The sequence below is a fragment of the Felis catus genome, chromosome D4, assembly GCF_018350175.1.
Source record: "Felis catus isolate Fca126 chromosome D4, F.catus_Fca126_mat1.0, whole genome shotgun sequence".
NCBI classification, from domain to species: Eukaryota; Metazoa; Chordata; class Mammalia; order Carnivora; family Felidae; genus Felis; species Felis catus.
Window position 1 is genome coordinate 66,263,186 of NC_058380.1, and position 22,540 is coordinate 66,285,725.

The 22,540-nt window shown below is 43.9% G+C and overlaps 1 protein-coding gene and 1 non-coding gene across 5 annotated transcripts in view; both read right to left on the reverse strand.

Annotated features, from left to right (window-relative positions):
• ABCA1 (ATP binding cassette subfamily A member 1) overlaps positions 1-22,540 on the reverse strand; it is a 325,465-nt gene that overhangs the window by 94,005 nt on the left and 208,920 nt on the right. For all 4 annotated transcript variants that reach the window (XM_045042502.1, XM_019816257.3, XM_019816256.3 and 1 more), the window contains 4 exons: positions 18,596-18,757; positions 8,754-8,847; positions 4,351-4,492; positions 2,936-3,054 (listed from right to left, as the gene is read on the reverse strand). In XM_045042502.1, the coding sequence (XP_044898437.1) occupies positions 2,936-3,054; positions 4,351-4,492; positions 8,754-8,847; positions 18,596-18,661 (421 nt within the window). In that variant the 5' untranslated portion in view covers positions 18,662-18,757. The remainder of the gene's footprint in view (positions 1-2,935; positions 3,055-4,350; positions 4,493-8,753; positions 8,848-18,595; positions 18,758-22,540) is intronic.
• On the reverse strand, positions 20,595-20,698 carry LOC111557650. The gene has a single exon (XR_002737885.1). It is a non-coding gene; the product is annotated as a U6 spliceosomal RNA (small nuclear RNA).

The window sequence follows — 22,540 nt, forward strand, 5'->3', positions numbered from 1 at the left end:
AAAAATCCCCTTCTACTCTGCGCTGGAATACTGCCGTGATTTCTGATAAACTTCAAGGAGGACATACACACACTGAAACACAACCAAAGGAGAGGCAGAAATAGGAGAGGAAAAAACAATCCAGAAGAGGAATGAAGGACATTTAGCCTAGAAAAAAAATCAAAGACTTCAGGAAGAAAGGGGGAAAAAAAACACAAGAGCTGTCTTTAAATATTTCAAGGGAAATGGAATTAGCCCCACTGTCTGGAAGGTATAGTGGGAGTAGTGAATATTTTCTGCTAATTAGAGCTATCAATACCCAAAGTGAGCTGCCATGTGAGAGGTAGGTCCCATTCAGGAAGTAGGTGTGGAGCAGAGAAGGTTGATGAGGGCAAGACTCCAGACCAAGGATTTGTCCAATCCCACCAATGGCAGGATAAGAGGGCTAACTAAGCCCATTATACTGTGAGTAGGGCTCTCAGTGCAGATAAACACAGGGCTCTCGGTCAGGATGTACGTGGACATACCCCAGGCTCGGATTCTCTCTGAAATCTACAGTGCTATTCGAATTTGGCAAAAAGTTACTGATTTCGCCTAGGAAGAAACGCCATCCCTGTGCATTTCCCTCCATTCTGAGGCCCAGGTCAGGAATGCAAGACAGGCAAAGAAAGGTGGAAACAATTTAAGTAGCTGCAGCACAGAAAAAGGAATGGACCAGTGAATGGAGAGACGGGTACTAAGCACTGGCATGATATAATCAAAATCACAGGAAACCCTCTCTCTTCAGAGCTTTGCACAGAACGTTTTTTGGACATAGGTTTGTCTTCTCTTCTCCACCCTAATTCATGTCTCCAGCTGCTCAAAAAGAAAAATGGTTCTGTATCTAACGAAGCTTCCACTAAGATCTGAAACTCTGCTTAACAACTCAGCCCCATCAGTAAGTCTGTTTCTCCAGCCATGAAATTGAAAGGCAGAAGAGGAAGGCCAGGTGCTCAGAAATGCTTCACTGACACCTACGAGTAATACTGGCTCCCAGTTATTACACATCTACTACTGTGCCAGACACTGTGTTAGGTTTGACATTTTACGTTGCAAGCTACCCGTTATTTTATAGCTGGAGAAATTAAGGCTCAGAGGGGTTTTAAGTGGTTTGCCCAAGATGTCACCACTTCAAAATAATGCTAGCTCGTATTCACAAAGTGTTTTCTATGTGCCAGGTGCTGTTTTCAAGCAATCACATGTTATTCCCCACAACAATCCTACGAGATAAGTTCTCCTATTGTCCCCATTTTACAGAGGAGGAGAGTGGCCTAAAAGGGCCTCAATGACTTATTTACCAAGTCACAAAGCTGCAAAATAATATATCCTACACGGTCTCTCTGTAGTAGGAGAAATAACCCTAGCTATCCTCTGGTCCACCAGACAGGGACCCTCCAGATCAGAAAGGACTGAAACTTTGGTGGCTGTGACTATGATTGGTGCTGGGACAGACACATGTGTGCAGGGTTAGGGGCCTACAGGGCAAGAGGATGGCCAGGCCACACAGCACGGAGTGGTCAGCCAGGAGCCCCTCGCAGCCGACCCAGGCAGCTCAGCACAGCCACGCCTCTCTTGAGGGGAAGCAACACCTGCTCCATGCCACCCACACACGACTCCGTGTGTCATCAGTTCCCACACTGCTCACTGCCTCTTCTCTTGCCCAGCGAAAGCACGGTTCTGTCTTCCCAAGAAAACGCTCCAAGGCTGGTTGAAATTCTAGCACTTTACACCATTTCTTCTTTTGCCAAGTGGGTCACAAACTGGGAGGCTTTTCAGCAGAAGCTGACCCTCCCCAGCCCTCCCAAAACACCAAACTCAGTACAAAGTACTGTCTCGGATGGAGCAGTGGCAACAAGTGGCCCATGATGGGGAGTAATAACGTATGACCAACATTGTTTAGAACCACAGGGTGATGATAGAAAGCAGACCGACTCTCTGTCGGCTTCATTATTGCTTTGCTACTGTCTACAGACTGTGTATACCGGGACTGCCTGCACTCAGGAGACCGCTACCCCCGCACCCCGCACCCCGGCCCCTTGGCCGGCCACTACCTGCCTGGAAGGCTGCTCCGTGACTCTGACTCGTGCAGCCGATCCCTGAGGCAGCAAGCCACCTGCTCCTCAGACACTTCCTCAGTGGCAGGCGAAAAACTACCCAGGCACTCACCAGATCGCAGATAAAGACCACTCTTTAAAATCAGACTTCAAATGCCCATCAGACTAAACCGAATGACCAGGGGGAAGATGAGCTGCATTTCCCTTTTAGGAATAAAGGCTTGGGGCGCCTGGGTGGCGCAGTCGGTTAAGCGTCCGACTTCAGCCAGGTCACGATCTCACGGTCTGGGAGTTCGAGCCCCGCGTCGGGCTCTGGGCTGATGATGGCTCAGAGCCTGGAGCCTGTTTCCGATTCTGTGTGTCCCTCTCTCTCTGCCCCTCCCCCGTTCATGCTCTGTCTCTCTCTGTCCCAAAAATAAATAAACGTTGAAAAAAAAAAAAAAAAAGAAAGAAACAAAGGCTTAACTTTCACCTATCCATACCAAGCTGCAACTCTAACCATTCTTATACGCATGTAATTATCCCGTCTATAAATGTGCCCATTTGCAGCAACCATACGCGCAACCCCAAAAAAATGAACTTGGCAGCAACCTGCACCCCCCAATTGTCCTAATGCTGGGCCTGTGACATTCCTCTCTGGGGATTTTTCCTCTGTCCCCAGGAGGAGGCCAGCAAATTCACAGTCGGCCTCGTTTCTTCTCAAACACCTCCTGCAGAGAGGTCTTATGGCCCAGCCACTGAGGAAGAAAGCTCCCCAGGAAAGAGCTAAAAGGAACAAGTGCCAGGCCATCCGGGCTGCCATCTCACCCCCGTGCAGGTCAATTTCCAATTATGAACCAACACACAGAAGGCTTTGTGCTTACTTGAGTTGTAATTCTCAATCTGCTGTAATGTCCTTAGAACTTGGTGCATGTCCTTCATGCTGGTGTCTTTCTGACTGTATAAAAGAAGCCGCTGAGCATCTGAGAACAGGCGAGACACACTGTAGGAGGTGCAAGAAAAGAAGAAAAGCCCCAGTTAGACCAGCTGCCACTCTGGCTTGAGGAAAGTACCTGCCAGGAAAGCATGCCCCAGCCTGGCTGCCAGGTCTCCTGTGGGCCAGCTCCGGTCCCCTCCTACCACTTCCCACCCCAGCTCCATGAATACCCCATGCTCCCGCCCACCTGGCACAATCCTTTGCCCTACACGCTCTTCCGTGTGTGCACACAACCAAATCTTATCACCCTGCAAGGCCCAGCCCATGTGCCTCCTCTCCAGGAAGCCCTCTCTTACACACACACACACACACACACACATCCAGGGCCAACTTATCCACGAGACAAGTAGACACAGTGCCTATGGCCCAGAATATTCTTAGGGGTCCACAAAATTTTTTCATTTCTTTTAAAATCAGAATAAAAAATGAAATTCAGAAATTCAAATGAATATATATGATGATGAATTCAACCTAGATTATATCCATTTTTTTTACCAACACAGTTATAAAAGGGGGTCCATGAAAGCTACAAAGCCTGAGGTCCATGAACACTGTAATGTGGCCCTGCCTGCCCCAACTGCTGCTTCCTCAGAACTGTCCTAATACATCTCGTAGAGTCCTTTGTCCACTCCAACTCATGCCACGGTTCTGTGCATTCCAAGAATCTTCAATCTTCAATCTTCCTCACTTCACAAACACTTATCAAGTCCATACTATGTCCAATATTGAAGCCGGGAGCCAGGGATACAAGAGCAAAGGAAGCAACATCCTGGCTGTCAGGGAGCTCATACCCGGGGAAGAGAAAAGACCTGCAGACATAGGGACACTGCAGTATGACAGGGCAGTGACAGAGTAAGAGTGGATCTGGAAGCAGAGGACTAAATTCTCTGATCCTTAGCCATGCGCTCCTTGATGGCAGGCCCCCTCCCATGCTCACCTCTGCACCACCTCCCCCAGCTCCGAGAGCAGCCATTTCAGATGCACAGGAAGTTTTGCTAAATGAGTAGGATAATTAATGGACAGAACTCTGCTATGTCTCCCCTTCCCTACTTATTGACCAGTTTCTAGAAATATGGCCCCCAACCACATGACTCTTAGCTACATACTGTTACTCCTAAAATGCACCAAAGTAAGGTCCCCATAGTCTTAAATCCTGGTGGCAATCCTCCCAGCCCTCATTCTTCAAACCTTTACAAAAGCAACTTCACTCAAATTCAACCATTCAAAATTCTCTGGAGGTTGAGAAAGGAAGAAAAAGTATTAACTGACAAGTTTGGAAAGAAAACCTGATATAGTACTTACATGGATTTGTTAAAGTTTCCAACAACTCCAGGGGCCTCACCAGGAGTCGGATAACGGAAACAAGGGTTATTGGCATTACAGATAATCCCCTGAACCCAAGGAAGCGTTCCTGCAGAGGGCATGGCTTTGTTTGGAAAGTGGCCTATGAAATCAAGAGGAAAAACACAAAGAGAAACATTAATTCTTGAAGTGATTCCGGGACTTGATAGGAACCTTTATCTCTTTTGGTTCCACCCATACATTGCTTCATCCCAATTCTGTCTGTCCCATTACCTACATCACAGAGACCAGCCACCTCTGGACACATCCTACCCTGAGTCAGAAACTTGGCATCAGATAGTAGTTCTTAATCTACTTGACATCACCTGGGGAATGGGATTCAAGGCCCCAGTCCTGGGGAAGTGACGACAGTAGTAGAGGAAGACCATATACAAAAAGTGCCTGATGTGTAGCAAGCACTTGGCCATCATTATTCGACCTTCCACCTCCTGCCTTACCTTTCGGAGATGTGGACGGGCCCTGGGAATGACCTTATTATCTAGTTCCTTCATGCTCTAAGGAAACCACAGCCAGATGAAGTGTCAGGTGAAGAATGCTCAAGGAGACAGCGGGCAGGACTAGGAGTAGAACCCACATGTCCGTGATCCCGATCCATGTTCCTTCCCTTATTCCTGAGGTACTGTCCTCTGTTGGCCAAACATCTCAGTTTCTCCTCCTCTGCCAGCTCACAAGCTCCTCAAAGGCACCTAATAACCATGCTGACTTGGGATCAGATGTCATCTGTGAAGCTATATTTGTTGTCATTGCTGTTCTGTCGCTTATCAAAACACTGAGCCCCATCCCATAGGTCACCCCTTCACTCTTCTTTCCCTTCATTATGGAGGCGCTTCTTAAAAACAGCATGACTGGGGGGCGCCTGGGTGGCGCAGTTGGTTAAGCGTCCGACTTCAGCCAGGTCACGATCTCACGGTCTGTGAGTTCGAGCCCCGCGTCAGGCTCTGGGCTGATGGCTCAGAGCCTGGAGCCTGTTTCCGATTCTGTGTCTCCCTCTCTCTCTGCCCCTCCCCCGTTCATGCTCTGTCTCTCTCTGTCCCAAAAATAAATAAACGTTGAAAAAAAAAAAAATTAAAAAAAAAAAAAAAAACAGCATGACTGGGGAGACTGGGGCTGGTCCCATGTGTCAAAGGCACAGATCGTGTGAGGTTGTCAGCTACAGGTGCCCCTTACGAGGATCAAGATAAATGAACCCTGGAACCAGGAGCTTTTAACGTGAGAACCAAGCATGTGTGGTTTGGACAGAAAGGCCATGCATGGCTCCAGCTTTCATCATATTCTCTGGGTTATCCGTGATCCTAAAAGAGTTAATGGCCATTAAAAACAATGGCTCAAAGCACCTGAGTAGCTCAGTCAGCTAAGTGTCCAACTCTTGATTTTGGCTCAGGTTATGATTTCAGGGTCGTGGGATCAAGCCCTGCATCAGGCTCTGCACTGACAGCTCAGATTGTGCTTGGGATTCTCTCTCCCCCTCTCTGTCCCTGCCCTGAATGCACACACATCTCTCTCTCTCCAAAAATAAATAAATAAACATTAAAAAAAAAAAAAAAAAAACAGTGGCTCTAGGTGATGAAGAACTATGTGGCTTTACAGATTTTGAGGTTAGACTAACTGGGTTTCACATCTAGTCCCCAAAACATGCTAAGTAGCAACTTCAGCCAAGTTACTGAACTCCTACCTCGGTTTCCTGATCTGTAAAATGGTGATAAAAATACAATCTACTTCACAGAGCTGTGGTGAGTATTGCATGCATTCTTACAGGCAAAGCATGTATCAGAGTGCCTGGCACAGGGTAAAGGCTCAATGAGTGAGCCTGTCAGGATTACTGAGGCACTGTGGTTGTGCACCTACAATAGTACTCACTCTGCTACTGTCCAGCCAGGAACAGCCTCTCCACCTCACAGCTACCACCATCCTCCAAAGCAGGAATCCTGTTTTACTCATCTTACTCTTTTCATACAAATGTGCTAACAAAGTCTACCCAGAAGGTAAACTATAGCCAGGAGTTTGCTACCCTTTGCAATTTCAATATTGGGGTCCTTCTTCCTTTTTCTTCCATCCATAGTCCAACCAGAGAGGCAACATCCAAAGCAAGGATGTGACAAGATCTGATCACTGTGGCCAACCTTTACAGGGACTCTGGCCTGTTGAACATTTACTCAGTTAACCTCCTTATCTCCCTGTTAATAGTTCAAGGAAAACCAAACAAGGTCCCTTGCCTAAGTCAGCTGCTCTTCATGCAGGTGAAATTTATGTAACCCAACCAAACGCTCGAAGAATCAAGGGATTCTCCTCTTTAACCTCCTGGAGATACTTGGCACCAAAGACAGGGTGATGTTGGTCCAGGCAACACAGGGCAATGGAAGGCGAAGTTATTTTAGACTGATCCTTGTGGAGTAAAGCAAAGACCCTTTCCTATAGGTTGTATCCCCCAATGTGGGGGGGAAAAAAAGCAGGTACTAGGCACTAGGCACTAGGGGACTTGGCACTAGGTATACAGGAGGACAATCAAATAGCATAATGGACTCCCAGGGCCCACAGAAGTGATTACGACCTTAATGGCTCTTGACCAAATCGGGGAAGATTTATGGGGAACAGTTATACACCAATCCTTTATTCCCAGAGAAAGACACTTCTGCAAGCTTTATCTGAGCTCTCTGTTCTTCTGGCTATGTCCCTAGAAGGTGGTGAGAGCAGGAGGTAAGGTTGCAAGAAGTACACAAAGGGGGATTAAAGTCTCACCTGCCTTCTGTAAGAATAGGAACTTCACATTTCTGAGAATCTATAGTCTACATCCAGAGGGCTCTGGGTTAAGATTTCACAACTTGTCCAAGAGCACAATCTCAGCAAGTAGTGTAGCAAGGATCCAAACAAACCCCAATTTGTCTGATGCCAAGGTCTGCATGATGGTCTGCAAGATGTTCTACTACACCATCTTGCCTGTTTGTGATCATTCCTGAGAGATTATAGCCTAGCAGATGAAAAAGCGGAGTTTTCCCTAAAATGTGTACTTCAGTGAAGCTTAGGGTAATGATTCAATAAAATCAAACATGCATTCATTCACTAATCTTCAGGGCACCAAAAGAAAAGCAGAATTACCTCCCTGGCCCACAAATTGAGCGTAGATTTCATTTTATGCTCTTTTCTTTTTTGGTGAGATCAGAAAAATGACATTTGGTAGAATGTTCTTGAGGTTTTGTGGTTTCATGTTTTTGTTTTTTTAACTTCAATAGGTATAATATGCACTAGCAAATTAGCAGGTAAATAACTGTCATTATGTGCTGTGAGACAGATGGGACCAGACCAAGAACACAATTAAAAGGTGACCCTAACCCCATCTCTTCCCAGAGGAACAGTATCCTGCAAGCCTGTAGAGCTGACAGGATGTGAGTGGAGCTGGTTAATGGTAGGAAAAGTCATGGAAGCAATGGAACAGAGATCCCAGTTAAACCTCCCACATAAATATTGACCCTTTAGACGGGGGCATTTCTGCAGTCAGTCCATCCAGCACGCCTAGCCAGGAGACAAAGACGGTGACTGCAGAACAACACAACCACATGGGGTAGGTGCTGTCATTCTCTTAGGTACAGAGAGGCTAAGTCACTTGCCCAAGGTGATATGCCTAGTAAGTGTTGAAACCAGGATTCAAACCCAAGTAACTTGACATCTAGAGCTTGTGTTCTTAGCCATTACTGTATTTTCTACGCTCACTGTTTTAAAGGCCACCATCCAAACACATGATTGGGAGTCTGATGATCTGATCTTAATTTCACCTGTTACTTATGGGATATGTGACCTTGGGCAAGTCCCTGAACTTCTTGGAGCCTCAATTTACTTACCAAGAAATTAAAGCAATAGATAACAATGAGGAGTCTATCATACAAGGTTGTTATGACAATCACACAAAAGAATATTAGTCAATCTGAGCAGTTCTATATAAATGCTGCTTAAAATTATATGTTTCCATGATTTGCAAATTGTGCAGTAAAGACGTAACGCATATGAAAAAAACTGGCAGGGTCCAGATGACAGTTGAGTTAAGGCATTGCCCCAGGAGGCTTTTTTAATCACCACTTTCTGACTTATGGGTAAGGTTATTTTACTTTCATGATCTAAAATGGATGAAACAGATGTTGGCTATTATTATAATTACTGTTATCACCATTCGCTAAGACTGAAAATGGTTTCCTGAGTTCACGCCTTATCAAAGAATTAGAAGCTTTTCTGTTCCAAATCATGTGTGGTATTTCCTAAAGATAGCATCTTGGGAACAGGTCAAATGTAGCCTGTGTCCACTACCTGGATTTCGCTTGCCAGGGGAGTCTCAGGCAGGATGCTCAGATACTTACATTCATGTTGTTCATAGGGTGGGTAGCTCAGCCGAACAGAGATCAGAATCAGGAAGATAAATAGGGGCCAGGCCACTTCCAGCAACAGCTGACACTGAGGGGGGAAATAAGACAGAGTGCTGTGAATTTAAAAAATAACATGGGTGCCTAATGTTCTTGGGCTTTGGGAAATCCAGAGCAAAGTTAATTAAACAACTGATCAAATCTCCAGCCTCTCCTACCACTCTCCAGGCTTTAACAACACTGAATTGTCTACAGTTCTCATGTTGTACCTATTACTCCATACCTCTGTGTTCTCCTCGAGGAAGGAAAATGCTTCCTATCCTGCTTCATCTGGTTCACTACTTACTATTCATTCTTCAAGACAGACTTACTCAGGCATCATTTCCTTTACTAAAATCTCAGACTAAGCTTAGAAGCCCTTCTCCTGTAATAGTAACCGGTGCATATTCCTCCTAGAGCCTTTTCCTCCAGCCCCTGAAATCATCTATCACTGGCCTCCTCACCACAATATGAGGACCCCCTGAAGGCAAACACTCCCATCAGCTTTGCATTCCCAGCCCTGGGAGAGTGTCAGGTAGGTAAGGACCATTTGTTGAAAGGAGAAAGCCAGGCAGCCTGCTGTGCTTAAACACACCATCTCTGCTCCTTTGTATGCACACAAAGTTGCCCCCCATTGGGCTGAGAAAGGTCTCCAAAGCACAATGGAAAATCACACAGAGTTCCATATTGAACTGGGTGCCTCCAAGACTGGAAAGCTGGGAAAAGTGCAAAGTTCTTCTTCCCCATCCATCAAGGTCTGGGTACCATCTTCTCCAGTGGGTTAGATCAGTAAACTTAGAAGTAAGCATGATCCACTGGTGAAAACAATATGGTGTCTCTAAAGGAAAACCCTGCCTCAGTGAGTTACCAAGGGATAAATAAGTCTAGGGACGGTATGGAAATCATTAGACATGATTCAACTGAACCGGGGGTGCTCACGCAGACTCTCACCTCTTTTATTCCCTTCATTTCTAGACTCTAACGTTCTAATTAGGATGAACACCAAAGAGCCCAGAAGAGTCACAGGGCCTTGTGGTTAAGAGTAATTACAACTGTGGCTGCAGAGCCATAAAGCCAAGAGAACAATGTCCTAAAATCCTCCCTTCTTTTTTTAAACAGATTTTTTTTTCTTGATCTTTAAGTACATATATTTTCATTGTGAAAAATTTGAAATTAAAAAAATCGAGGGGGTGCCTGGGTGGCTCAGTCAGTTGAGCATCTGACTCATGATTTTGGCTCAGGTCATGATCCCAGGGTCATAAGATGAAGCCTAGCACAGGGCTCCACGCTGGGCATGGAACCTGCTTGGGATGCTTTCTCTCTTCCTCACCCTTCACCCCTACTCGATTCATACTCGCTCACTCTCTCTCTCCTCAAAAAAAAAAAAAAAAAAATCCAGAAAAGTAGAAAAATGTAAATACAAATCACCCTTAATCCTACTTCCCAAAGATAATCCCTAGTAAACTGAGCTAACAAAGGCTTTCTGTTAATATTTTTTGCCATTTCTACGTATACATGAATATTTTTCTCTACAAAACTGACATTATACGGCATATATAATTTTATATTTTGCTTTTTTATTTAACATCATAATGGAAGTCTTCTATGACACAAAATATTCTCTTAAAATATGGATCTTAATAGCCACTTTGATATTCCATACTGTGAACACATCATAATTAATAAAACCTCTCTGTTCCTGCTGTCATTTGTTGTTGGATTTTGGTATTTTAAATAACCCATTTTTAATTTCCAGAGACCTTTGTTATGGTTACCTACCAAACTCTTTTTAAATCTTCTTTTTGGAAGGAAATACAAAGATGATAACAGTGGCTATCTTGGGGTGATAAGAACATGGGTGACTTTTCAAAATACTTTTCAGTGCTGGGGCTGGGGCTCAGTTGGTTGAATGTCCGACTCTTGATGTCAGCTGGGGTCATGATCTCATGGTACGGGGTCATGATCTCAAGGTTTATGGGGTCAAGCCCTACATCAGGCTGTGCCCTGACAGCATGGAGCCTGCTTGGGATTCTTTCTCTCCCTCTCTCTCTGCCCCTCCCCTGCACGTGCACATTAGCATACCCTCTCACTCTCTCTCTCCAAATAAAGTTTAAAAACATAATTTTTTTTTAATTTTAAAAATAAAAAACTATCCTGTGTTTCCTAAATTTTCCATAATGTATATGTATTACTTCTCAAATGGAACAAAAATCCACTGTTACCATATATCCATAAAGAACAGTTTACACTATTTGATAGCACACTAAGGGGGAAAGAAAAGACAAATGAGTCTTTTGGAAGAAAGCACATGTCAGTGTGGGGTCTCCAAGACCGAAGATGTGGTTGATCTTCCTAGTATTTCTCTAAATAATCCCAAAGAAGCAACACACATTGAAATCTCCAAGATTTCAAATGACATTCACTCTCTTCTACCATCAAAGTTGAAAGCCCCTCCTTGGAGTTCCCCAGGTACTCAGTGCCTTCATCAGAACATGGCACAGGAGGGACCCTATTTAAAAAAGAGTTTCTCTCCCACTATCACTTTCTTCTCACTAAGCCTGCCACCTAGAAAGACCTAAAAAATGTTCATTGAGTAAGAGAATGAACTGACGTTTATAAAATAATAGAGATGAAAATACAAATCAGTTTGAGCCCTCTGGAAAAGCAATATGAGTATCCCCTTTCACCAAGTAATATTCCTACAAATTCACCCTACAGAACTAAATTTAAAATATCAAAAAGCTGTACGCATGAAGTTATTCAGCCACTGAAGCATTGCAATTACAAAATACTAGAAACAACTTAGCTGCACAGCAATGGGAAATGATTAAATTATGGTACATCTACTGGACAATATATTGTGCAGTCATCACATCTATGAAACACAGACACTATTAAACATACAATATTAAGTGAAAAAAAGCAGAGCACAAAATTGTATGTTTTACAAGCTTATAGCTAAATAAAATCATTCACAAATATCAACAGGAATAAAACTTTTTAAAAATGGCATAACTGTGAATGAACTCAAAAAATAATGAACTCAGAAAAAAACAAAAACAAAAATAAGTGAAGAGTATGAGTAAGACAAACAGTGGTTATCATCCTTGGTGCTCTGAAGCTACCATCTGTATATTTAGGATAAACAGTAGCTACCATTTATTTATTTAGAGTCCAGTACATAGTAAGCACATTACATATGGATGATCTCATTTATGTCTCCAAACAACCTTGTGATGTAGGAACCATTAATGTCCCCATTTTATATGTGGCAAAAATATATATAAGTAGGGGAAAAGGAAGAGTAAGTCATAGAGACAAAGGCAGAATTGAGATTAACTGCTAGTTCTGCCCAACTATAGAGGCCACATGACATTGACACAGCAGTGGCCCAGGTGGGAAGTGACCCCATTCAGTGGCATGGTCACAAAACATCAACTAGTTCCACGGAGGTAAAATGAACTCATGGTCTATAGATTTTTAACAGTTACAGCCAATGGTGAGCACCTACTATATACCAGGGATTTTTATACATCTCATCTCTAATATTTAATTCTCATAATGACTCTGTGAGACAGGTTGAATCATTACCATGAAACTAAGGTTTGAAGAAGTTATCACCTGTAGCCTGGTAAGAGAGTGCACCAGCACTTGAACCCAGTTCTACTGACCCCCATTTGCTACTGTCCCCACTTTACAGTTGAGGACACGGAGGCTTATAGTTAATAAATAAACATCCAAAAGTTGGCAATAGGATATGAACTTATCAAATAAAAGCTGTATTGATGAATTACCTTAAAATTAACAGCAATCTGCCATGGTAGATTGGGGCCAAAAGATCCCCCTCTTACTAACTTGCTAATTTATAATATTTCTTTACCTATGATACACATATTTTAAAGCATTCCTCTCAGAATTGCTTTGAAATTTAAGAAGATAATGGATATAAAAGTATTTCAAAACTAGAAAATGCAGGCTACGTATCGAGAATCATTATTACAAATATGAAGATTATTTGGAAATAAGAGAAGATATACACGAAATTACATCAAATGAAAGAAGAAAACAGAACATAAAATGGTACATACACATGTAATGATTACAATGGTCTCCTTGGGCTACGGTCACTCAAGTCCCTTCAGGGCCAAGGACTACACGATCTGATTCCCATCATCATGACCCATCCACTTCAGCGACTTCTTCTGGACATAAAATAATATTCAACTGCCCCTCCCCAACTCCAAGGCCAGGCATGATCTGGCCCTGCCAATCCCCAACTCATCTCCCCAGCCGGTCCACCAGTGCCACTGGCTTTTCTGTTCCTTGACTTGGGAACATGCGTTAGGCCCATAGCCTTCACACCACGTGTCTCTCTACCTGGAATATGATGCTGCCCCTAATCTCTGAGCTCCTGATCTTCTCCAACTTGAACTTCAGGGCTCTCAGCTTAAATGTCATAACTTTCCATTGTACATTAAGTCCCTTTCCAAGGCCTGGTAGAATCTAACATAGTGCCAAAGTCTGTCTGATTTATTTTCTTCCTAACACCTATCACAGTTTGTTATTATATTTTTACTTCTGTGATGTGTTTTATACCTGCTTCGCTCACTGAACTGTCAGCTCCGCGAGGGCCAGGATCATATCTGTTTGCTCCACCACTACACCCGGTCCACTGTCCCATATGTAGTGGATGTTCAGTCAATATTTATCCCCATGAAACAATAAATGGCTACGTGTTCTAACTTTCTTCATCCCATACAAGACGAAACTAAAACTCAAGAGAAACGACTTTCCCTTAGCCATTGAGGCATATGGTGGCCAAGCTGGAATTAGAACAGAATTAGAATTAAATAAAAATTAGAATTATTATCCAGATTTGAACCATCACTGCCAGGCCAGGAACAAGGATGAGGAAGAAATGTATCAGCTGAAACTGGAAGTGGAGAGGGAACGTAGAAAGTTTTCATCTACCCTGGAAAATTCTCTAATGGCTCTTAAATGAGGAGTTTTAATTTCTATTTATTTGATAGTTTATTCCTTATTGTTAACCAAAGTCCAAATACCTACACTCTCTGCGACAATTAGAATTACCTATCTTCCCAGGCACATGACTAATCAGATCTAATAGAGAAAATTAATAGCAAAAGCAAAAAAGAAAGGCCAGATGGCCACAGTGTCCCATCTGTTCCATGGGACCTTGGCCTCTGGCTCAGCCTAAAACCAGATGAGGATCCTGAGAGCCCTGAAGCCCCTCGCCCTTCCGGTCCCAAGCCCTGTTTGTACTGAATGACTGCCACCCACACAAGTTAACCGTTACTTTGGACCCAAACTGAGCTTTGCACTCGACTTTCGCAACTCTCGGTGTATTCTTTGCCCAATAGAAACAACGGAAAGCTAACCCTGGTTGATGGCTGTTGTGAGGGGACAATGGGGGCACAAAGAGGTCCCCAGGATTCATTAGCAAACAAGGACAGAGAGGGAAAGGGCAAATGTTGCCTTTCCACAGGGTTATTCTGGGTGTACTGTTCAGCCCCCAGTTTTTACATATTCTTCCCAGCAGCAGAACACAAGGCCCCTATAGCAGGGGAGCCTCCTAGAGACCTGCAAACTAATGGCCCATTTAATACATTTACTACTCCTTCAGTAACCACTTATTAAGCATATCCCAGGTACCAGGCTCTGAAGCTAAGTGTGTATTTCTAGAATCTGAGAAAATGGGAAACAAGCAATGATATCCCACACATTGTGGGCAAGAACAATCATGGAGCTTCTTTCCCTGCCCAGTAGGCAGTGGGTTCTGACTATGTGAGCTAACGAAGAGGAACCAAAACCCTGGACAGGTCCCCATGTCTCAACAATATCATCCAGAAATCCAAGCCAGGTGGATTGGGAAGTAGCTACCAGTCAGCACTTAAGATCCATGGGCATTAAACCCTTAGTGCAGATAAAGCAAAACCAGCCGGAAAAAAAAAAAAAGCCTGCAGGGACACCAGGAAACTGGTTCCGGTGCTACTTCCGTGACTGACCCACTCTGGACCCCTGCCCCCCAGCCTGGAATCCCAGATCCATCAACTGTACTAGGGGCAGCCCAGATCTCTCCAGCTCTGACAACCTAAGCATCTATAACCTGCAATAAACCGGCTTTTTTTTTTTTCAGCTTCAGAAAAATACATTTCCTTGAGCTCTCAGGAAGGGAAGCAAGGGCAAGCTAGCAGGCTTGTGGTGTACCATCCAGAAAAGCCCTTTTGTGTCAGATGCTGTATCTTTACTTCCGCCAGCAAAAACTCTGCCAGAAGGCTACAAATTGCCTTTGACTAAGCCTGCCTATCTCCCTAATCTTAACTCTTTTTAAATCCAGAAGCAGTACTAAACCAGAAGTGACAGACAAGCTCAAGACCAGAAGAGGCTGGCCCAGTCTGAATGGCCCAATCCCACATCTTGTTCCAAGACCCCAAGCTCCTGATTCCTTGGTTGAGCTTGGGGAAATCCCTCCTCTGCTTTGCGTCTCAGTGTTCTCATCTGTGAAATGAGAGGTCTGGACTGGACTACCTTGAGCCCTGCTTTCATTGCTAAGATGAAACAATTCTTTCCACCACTCAGTGGTTAATGGATATGCTATGGCAAAGACAGTTTCCCATCATGTGCGCTGCTGCCATCAGGATGAGAAGAGGAGGGGACCTGGAGCACACAATGGTTAAGAAGTGAGGATAAGTGATGAACAGATAGGACTTGGAAATACCAGGACTTGAAATTTCCCAGGAAATACCTGGGAAAAGCCATGAGAAACAGAAGCAAAGGTGAGGAAAAGGTCAGAAACTTCAAGTTTTTGAGACTGAAAACAAAAAATAATGATGCTACTGAGAAGCAATCTGACAGTGATTTAGAGTACCAGCTCTGGAGTCAGATTATCTAGACTCGAAACCTACATGCACTCCTGAGTAGCAGCGTGGATGGACCTCAGGCAGATTACTTAGACTCTCTCTGAACTTCAAGTACCCCAACTACGACACAAGGAGATAACAGTACTTCATGGGGTCCTAAAGAATTAATCCAATTAATAATGGAAGCTCATCCTAGGCGTTTGCTTTTATTATATTATAAAATAACACATTATATTTTACTATTACTATTATCATCAATCAAGACAGACAGGATACATAGATTCTAGTTTCTACTCTCTGATTAGTGACCTTAGGATTTAGGTCCCCACTTGTAACATGAGGCAGAAAAAATAATAATAAAATAACATAACATAACATAACATAACATAAAAATAAATCAGTGATTCTCAGACTAGTACATATATTCATGAGGGATTAAATAGGAGTTCTCTGTGAGGATTTTAAATATGTTGTGTTTTCATTTCAATGGTCATCTAAACAAATTCAAATAAACGTATCTGAACCTGGGGCATCTGGGTGGCTCAGTCGGTTAAGCGTCCAACTTTGGCTCAGGTCATGATCTCACGGTTCGTGAGTTTGAGCCCCGCGTCCAGCTCTGTGCTGACAGCTCGGGGCCTGGACTGCTTCAGATGCTGTGTCTCCCTCTCTCTCTGCCTCTCCCTTGCTCACGTTCTGTCTGTCTCTCTCTCTCTCTCTCTCAAAAATAAACATTGAAAAAAATTTTTAAAAAAAATCTGAATCTTCTGAATGCCCGCTTTATAACTACTTCTGGCACAAGGTTTCAAAGCCTAGGTTTACATTTGTATTTGTGATTGTGTTGGCACCGATGTAATTGTAGCAGACTAATGAAAAAGGAACAGATGCAGACGCAATTTATAAAAGAGGAGATTGGACCAAATGAACGCCAAATGATATCAAATGCAGGTCACTGGAAAAGCAGTTGAAGAACTGAATCATTAGCACAGCAATGCAGACTGTCCAAACTCCAAAGAATCAGCACTACAGCATTCACTACCAAATTCACCTTACTACTTATAATCTGGTTTCAGCTGAACAATGATAGCTGTCTTACTACATTAACGATGTTAATTTGAATTGTACTGGTTTTACAATTTTGTTTGCATTTAATTTGCAAGTATGTATGGGTCATATGGTTGTATAATAGCCTATAAGTACAGAGGTTTATACCTTGTTTCACATATGTACACAAGTAACATCACAAAAAAGAAGACATTTCAGCAACAACAGATGTTGACGAGGACATGGAGAAAGAGGATCTCTTTTGCACTACTGGTGGGAATGCAAACTGGTGCAGCCACTCTGGAAAACAGTATGGAGGTTCCTCAAAAAAATTAAAAATAGAACTATCCTACGACCCAGCAATTGTACTACTAGGTATTAATCCAAGGGATACAGGCATGCTGTTTCGAAGGAGCACATGCACCCCAATGTTTATAGCAGCACTACCAACAATAGCCAAAATATGGAAAGAGCCCAACTGTCCATCGATGGATGAATGGATAAAGAAGATGTGGTATATATACACAATGAAGTATTACACGGCAATCCAAAAGAATGAAATCTTGCCATTTGCAACTACGTGGATGGAACTAGAGGGTATTATGCTAAGCGAAATCAGTGAGTCAAAGAAAAATATCATATGACTTCACTTATATGAGGACTTTAAGAGACAAAACAGATGAACATAAGGGAAGGGAAGCAAAAAATAATATAAAAACAGGGAAGGGGACAAAACATAAGAGACTCTTAAATATGGAGAACAAACAGAGGATTGCTGGAGGGGATGTGGGAGGGGGGATGGGCTAAATGGGTAAGGGGCATTAAGGAATCCACTCCTGAAATCATTGTTGCACTATACGCTAACTTGGATGTAAATTAAAAAAATAAGTTAAATTAAAAAAAATTTTTTTAATTAAAAAAAGAAAAAGAATAAGTTTCAGGAACACAAGGGGAATCTTGACATTTTTGTTCTTTTAAAGAATGTCCAAGCATTATTCTGGTTTGAGAAACACTAATTCAATTCTCTCAAAGGTCTCTTACAGCTTTTTGAGTCTAAGATGATCATTTTGGTTATAGACATGTTAAGCTTAGTTAAGATAGCCCAGTGGGGACTCAGGCTCTGAACTCAGAAGAAAGGGCAGGGCAGGAAACAGATTTAGAAGCCAACTACAGAGGGGTGCAGCTAAGCCCAGGAGACTAGATAGGGTGTCCAGGAGTGTTCATCAGAGATAGACAAGCAAAGAGCTGATGTCTGAGCTCCAGGGAGCTCACCGTGCCTCACAGCCTTTACCCTCCTCTGTGTAAAAACACCATTCACCTGAGCATTAAAGATGATCTTCTCAAGATATGCAAAGAATTTGTGTCCCAACTGGGAAGTGAATGGCTTAGAACCCTCCACAGCAATCAAACACAAATCTCAGTTTTATATTCCTTGAGGCTTTCAGTCAGAGCTGAGAGAGTCCACACTGACACAAAGAGATCAGCGTCTCTCTAAGAGCTGGGCTGTTAACTCACTTCATTCCCACCTCCCAGAAATACAAGGGCCCTTCAGGTGCTCACAGCCAGGTGGCCCCAAGGCTGTAGCAAAAGGAAAGAATGGGATGGTCAGAGGCAATTCTGTGCCAGATTCCAGGGGTCAGAACTCATGCCTGGCCACTAGCACAAACTAAAGCTGACATTTCTGCCTGGCCGCACATCTTCCCTCTCTCATAAGCAGTAGGGCTCTATCAGGACCACACGGACCTGTGCTCATCAGGGCCAGATTCATTCTTTCCCTTTAAGAAACCAAGAGGATTCCCTCTCCTCCCTTCTCCAATCCCCAACTCACAACCATGAAGAAAAGCAGAGGAGAACCTCCCCAGAGAAACCCAAGCTTACTGTTTGTCTTCTTCTGAAAGTGAGGTTCTTCCACAGCAGCAACCTCAACTGTGGCCAGTAAGCCATGTTTCCTCAGCCGGCAGCCGCAGCAACCTGTGTGTGGCTCAGGAGCTTCTGGAGGCAGCAGCAGCTCACAGCAGGGACGCTGTGGCTGGTCATTAACTGAAAGATAAAGCAGGAGAGAACGCTATCAGTTATTGTTGCAAAGCCATACGCCAGTGAGGGCTGTTGCACCAGCCCCCTCACCTGGGACCTCAAAACCCAGATCAGTGTCCTAATTACTCTCAGGAAGCCCTGAGTCCCCAACTTGCGGCTTCAGAGTTTCTCCTGTAAACAGGGATTCTGGAGGTTTTTCTGGCTGCAGCCTGGAAGCTGGTCATTATAAACCTAATCATTTTAGCTCCGTTGGTGCGACCATTTGGGAATGAAAAACGCACTTATGAAAGAAAACAGACTTAAGTGAGCAATCTTGGTTGGTCAAAACCCTGAGGTTGGAAACGGCACACTGGAATCCCAGACACCTGTCTCACTTGTCTAAGAAAAATGCTTCCCTTCCCATAAAACGTAGCAGCGTTTATGAATTTTGCTTCGAATCTGGAGTAATTTATGCTAATTCTTGAAATTCGCTACCGGCCACATTTTCATCTGGCCACATAGCTGTGCCCTTCAAATGATAAACGGCACCATCGATAAAGCAGTTTCCCAATCTGGAAAGCCACGGAGTTGTTTTAGATGACTATGAGTAAATACCGAGGAAATAACATTGACACCTGGTTCCCAGGTGACGAGGACAATTCCAGTGCTGTGTGTCTGTAGAAAGAAAACAATATCCCACGGAGAAACAAGTCAGCTGAGGCAGGCGGAGAGCATCACCTGCGAAACCAACAATCTCCCACTGCCCAGACATATGTACACTCTGGCTCTACTCCACCTGTGTGCACCTGCACACAGGGCCTGGCCCCTCCTTATCAGGTGTCACAGGTACCTCCCGGGAGGACTGTTTCACCCTGCTGGGCAAAAGGATGGTTCTCATAAGCAGCAGATACAACATGCTGTGTGTCCCAGCTGCCCGTTCAACAACTGTATTTATTAAATGCTGGAATAATCCCAAGCAGTCAGACTAAAATTAAAGTTGGGGAAAGGGTAGAAAATGAAAAGTGGAAGAAGGGAGGGATACACAGGTCAAAGTTAGGTCCTGCTGGCACTTCATAGTCATGAACTCTTGCCACAACCCAGAAACCAGCTTTACTTCTAAATAGCTCAGTTTATCATTGTGGCCCCTAGTAAGGTAGAGGTGGGAGTGGGAAACTAGGCAAGGGAGGAACAAATGGCAGAAAGAACTAATGCAGTGACCACTTGTGGATATAAAACCAAATATTGGACTGAAAAATCTGTGAGTCCAAACGAGATTGCAATGCAAAGGTCAACCTTTTACCCTTTTGCTGCCCACTTCATGAGGACTTGCATTTAAAACCTCTAGAGAAAGAAGAGAGTGGAGGGAGTTTTCAGTTTCTGAGAAGGAAAGACCCTACTACTATGTATTTTAATTCATTCATTGACAATCCAACAAATCAGGAGTTACTCTGAAATATTCAAGCTGTAGGTCCTATTTCTTTATCATTTGCTCAGCAAACCTCTAGGACATAGACCCCCAAAATTTCTCACCCCAAAAAGAAGAAGAGTTATACTGGCACTGCATCGGTTTGCAATTCGTTGTTTAAAGCTGTCAAGGGACCTCCCAAGCACTGAGAGCCAGAATGCCACCGTGAGACGTGTCTGTCATCCCAATTGTTTTGTAAGTGGCCTAGGATAGGGCTTGCATTCCAGAAATAGTGAAATAAATAATTAGCTAGATTTTTCTCATGCAAAAGCTGCTCTCTAGGAATCACTTAGTTGACTTAGAAGCTACATGAATCTTTTCAGATCCCCAGGGTAACAATGAGAAGCTTGGAACTCAAGTTATTTATTTATTTATTTTAATTTTTAAATTTTATTTAGTTTTTAATATGGAAGCTTCATGAATCTGCATGTCAGCTTTGTGCAGGGCCCGTGCTAATCTCTGTTTCACTCCAACCTTAGTATATATGCTGCCAAAGCAAGCATACAAGATTGTAATTTAAAAACAATTAACAGGGGCGCCTGGGTGGCGCAGTCAGTTAAGCGTCCGACTTCAGCCAGGTCACGATCTCACGGTCTGTGAGTTCGAGCCCCGCGTCAGGCTCTGGGCTGATGGCTCAGAGCCTGGAGCCTGTTTCCGATTCTGTGTCTCCCTCTCTCTCTGACCCTCCCCCGTTCATGCTCTGTCTCTCTCTGTCCCAAAAATAAATAAACGTTGAAAAAAAATTTAAAAAATAAAAAATAAATAAATAAATAAAAACAATTAACATAGCAGAGAGAGCCCCAAGAGGAATCAACCCCAGCTCCCCAACTATGTGCCCTTGGCCAAGGCTTTATACTCTCTGAGCTTCAATTTCCTCATCAAAAAATGCAGATGACAATACCTACCTTGCATGATATTCAAAGGATTAAATGAGAAAATATAAATGAATTCCCAACACAGTACATGGCACATTGTAAGTGCCAAAGAAATGAGCGCTCTTCTTCCCACTTATCTTTCTCTGTTCTATCGGTACCTCCTAACAGAGCAATGGTTTTACCCTGTCCAAACATTCATTTCTATTCCATTATTTCTAGCAAATCCATTGTGGGTTTCTGGAAAGGGCGAAGTAGGAAGGATGAAACCTGAATAGCCTCATGTTAGAGACCCCCACAGCCACACCACAGCACAGAGTCCCCTAAACTTCAGTGAAAAATCTCAGAGGAAGAGAAGACACACCTCAATAGAGTGTTCGTGAGATGAGAAAGGGCAGGAAGAGATTTTCTGGAGAGTACTTTCCTGAAAGGAGAGTTTCTGGGTCTCCAGACATGGAGTCATGACCCTCCAGTGACCCTCCAGGAGACATGCAGAGAAGGTTGTTAGCAAGAAGTAGCCCAGAGCAGCAATGAAGGTTCTGCTCTGGCTTTGCCGGGTACAAGCAGGCAGGCTTCTTCCCCCAAATCCCCCACCCACCTTGGCATGGCCCTGGCCTCCTGAATAATTCCCTCTTCCCACTTTAGAACACAGTGATCGTTGCTGGGGCAATTCTGTCCACAAAGAAGGGTTTGGCAATGCCCAAACCCCTCCGCTCAGGTAACTGAAGCCAAAGGGACATTTCTACATCGGTTTTCCAAGGAAGTGAACAAACAAACCAAAACCAAAAAGAATGCAGTACTATGTACTAGATTTCTCAATGTTTCAAAGCCAGTCACACACTCGCTTCTGCCCTTATGCACATTTCCAGTTACTGGCTGGAAAGGGTCCTACTTCACAATCAGTGCCAGTCAATAGGCCACTCTGTCAATCCCACTCCTGGGTGACCACGGTAGCCACTTCACTGGTCTCCCTGCCTCTAGTCTTGTCCCCCTCCCATCCATTGATCAGGGAGCAGCTGCAATTATTCGATTAAACCATATATCCAAATGTGCCATTCTGCTCTTAGAACCCTCTGCCAGCTCCCCACTGCCCTAAGGAGGAAGTCCAGTCTATGTGGTAGTTTAACTGGTCTCCCTGATGACTCCCACCCCTCTCACACTGCTCCCCACCTCCTAAACCATGCCCAGAAGAAACTACTGACAGGCTCTGAATGTCCTACTGCCAGGACTTCTTGGTATGTTCCCTGTCCAGAAAAGCCTTTCTCCCAGCACTGTCTGCCTGGCTAACTCTTCTTCAACCTTAGGTCTCCATGTAGCTTCCGCTTGCCCAGGATCCTGTCCTGATTACCTCCCCTGCACTGACACCTGGGTTAGGAGCCCCTCCTGGGTGCTCCGAGGGCTGCCTCCCTTTTCCCTTGAAGTATTTCTCCTTCATTCTGAGTCCGCAGGGACCACTTCTGTTTTCTTCATCGA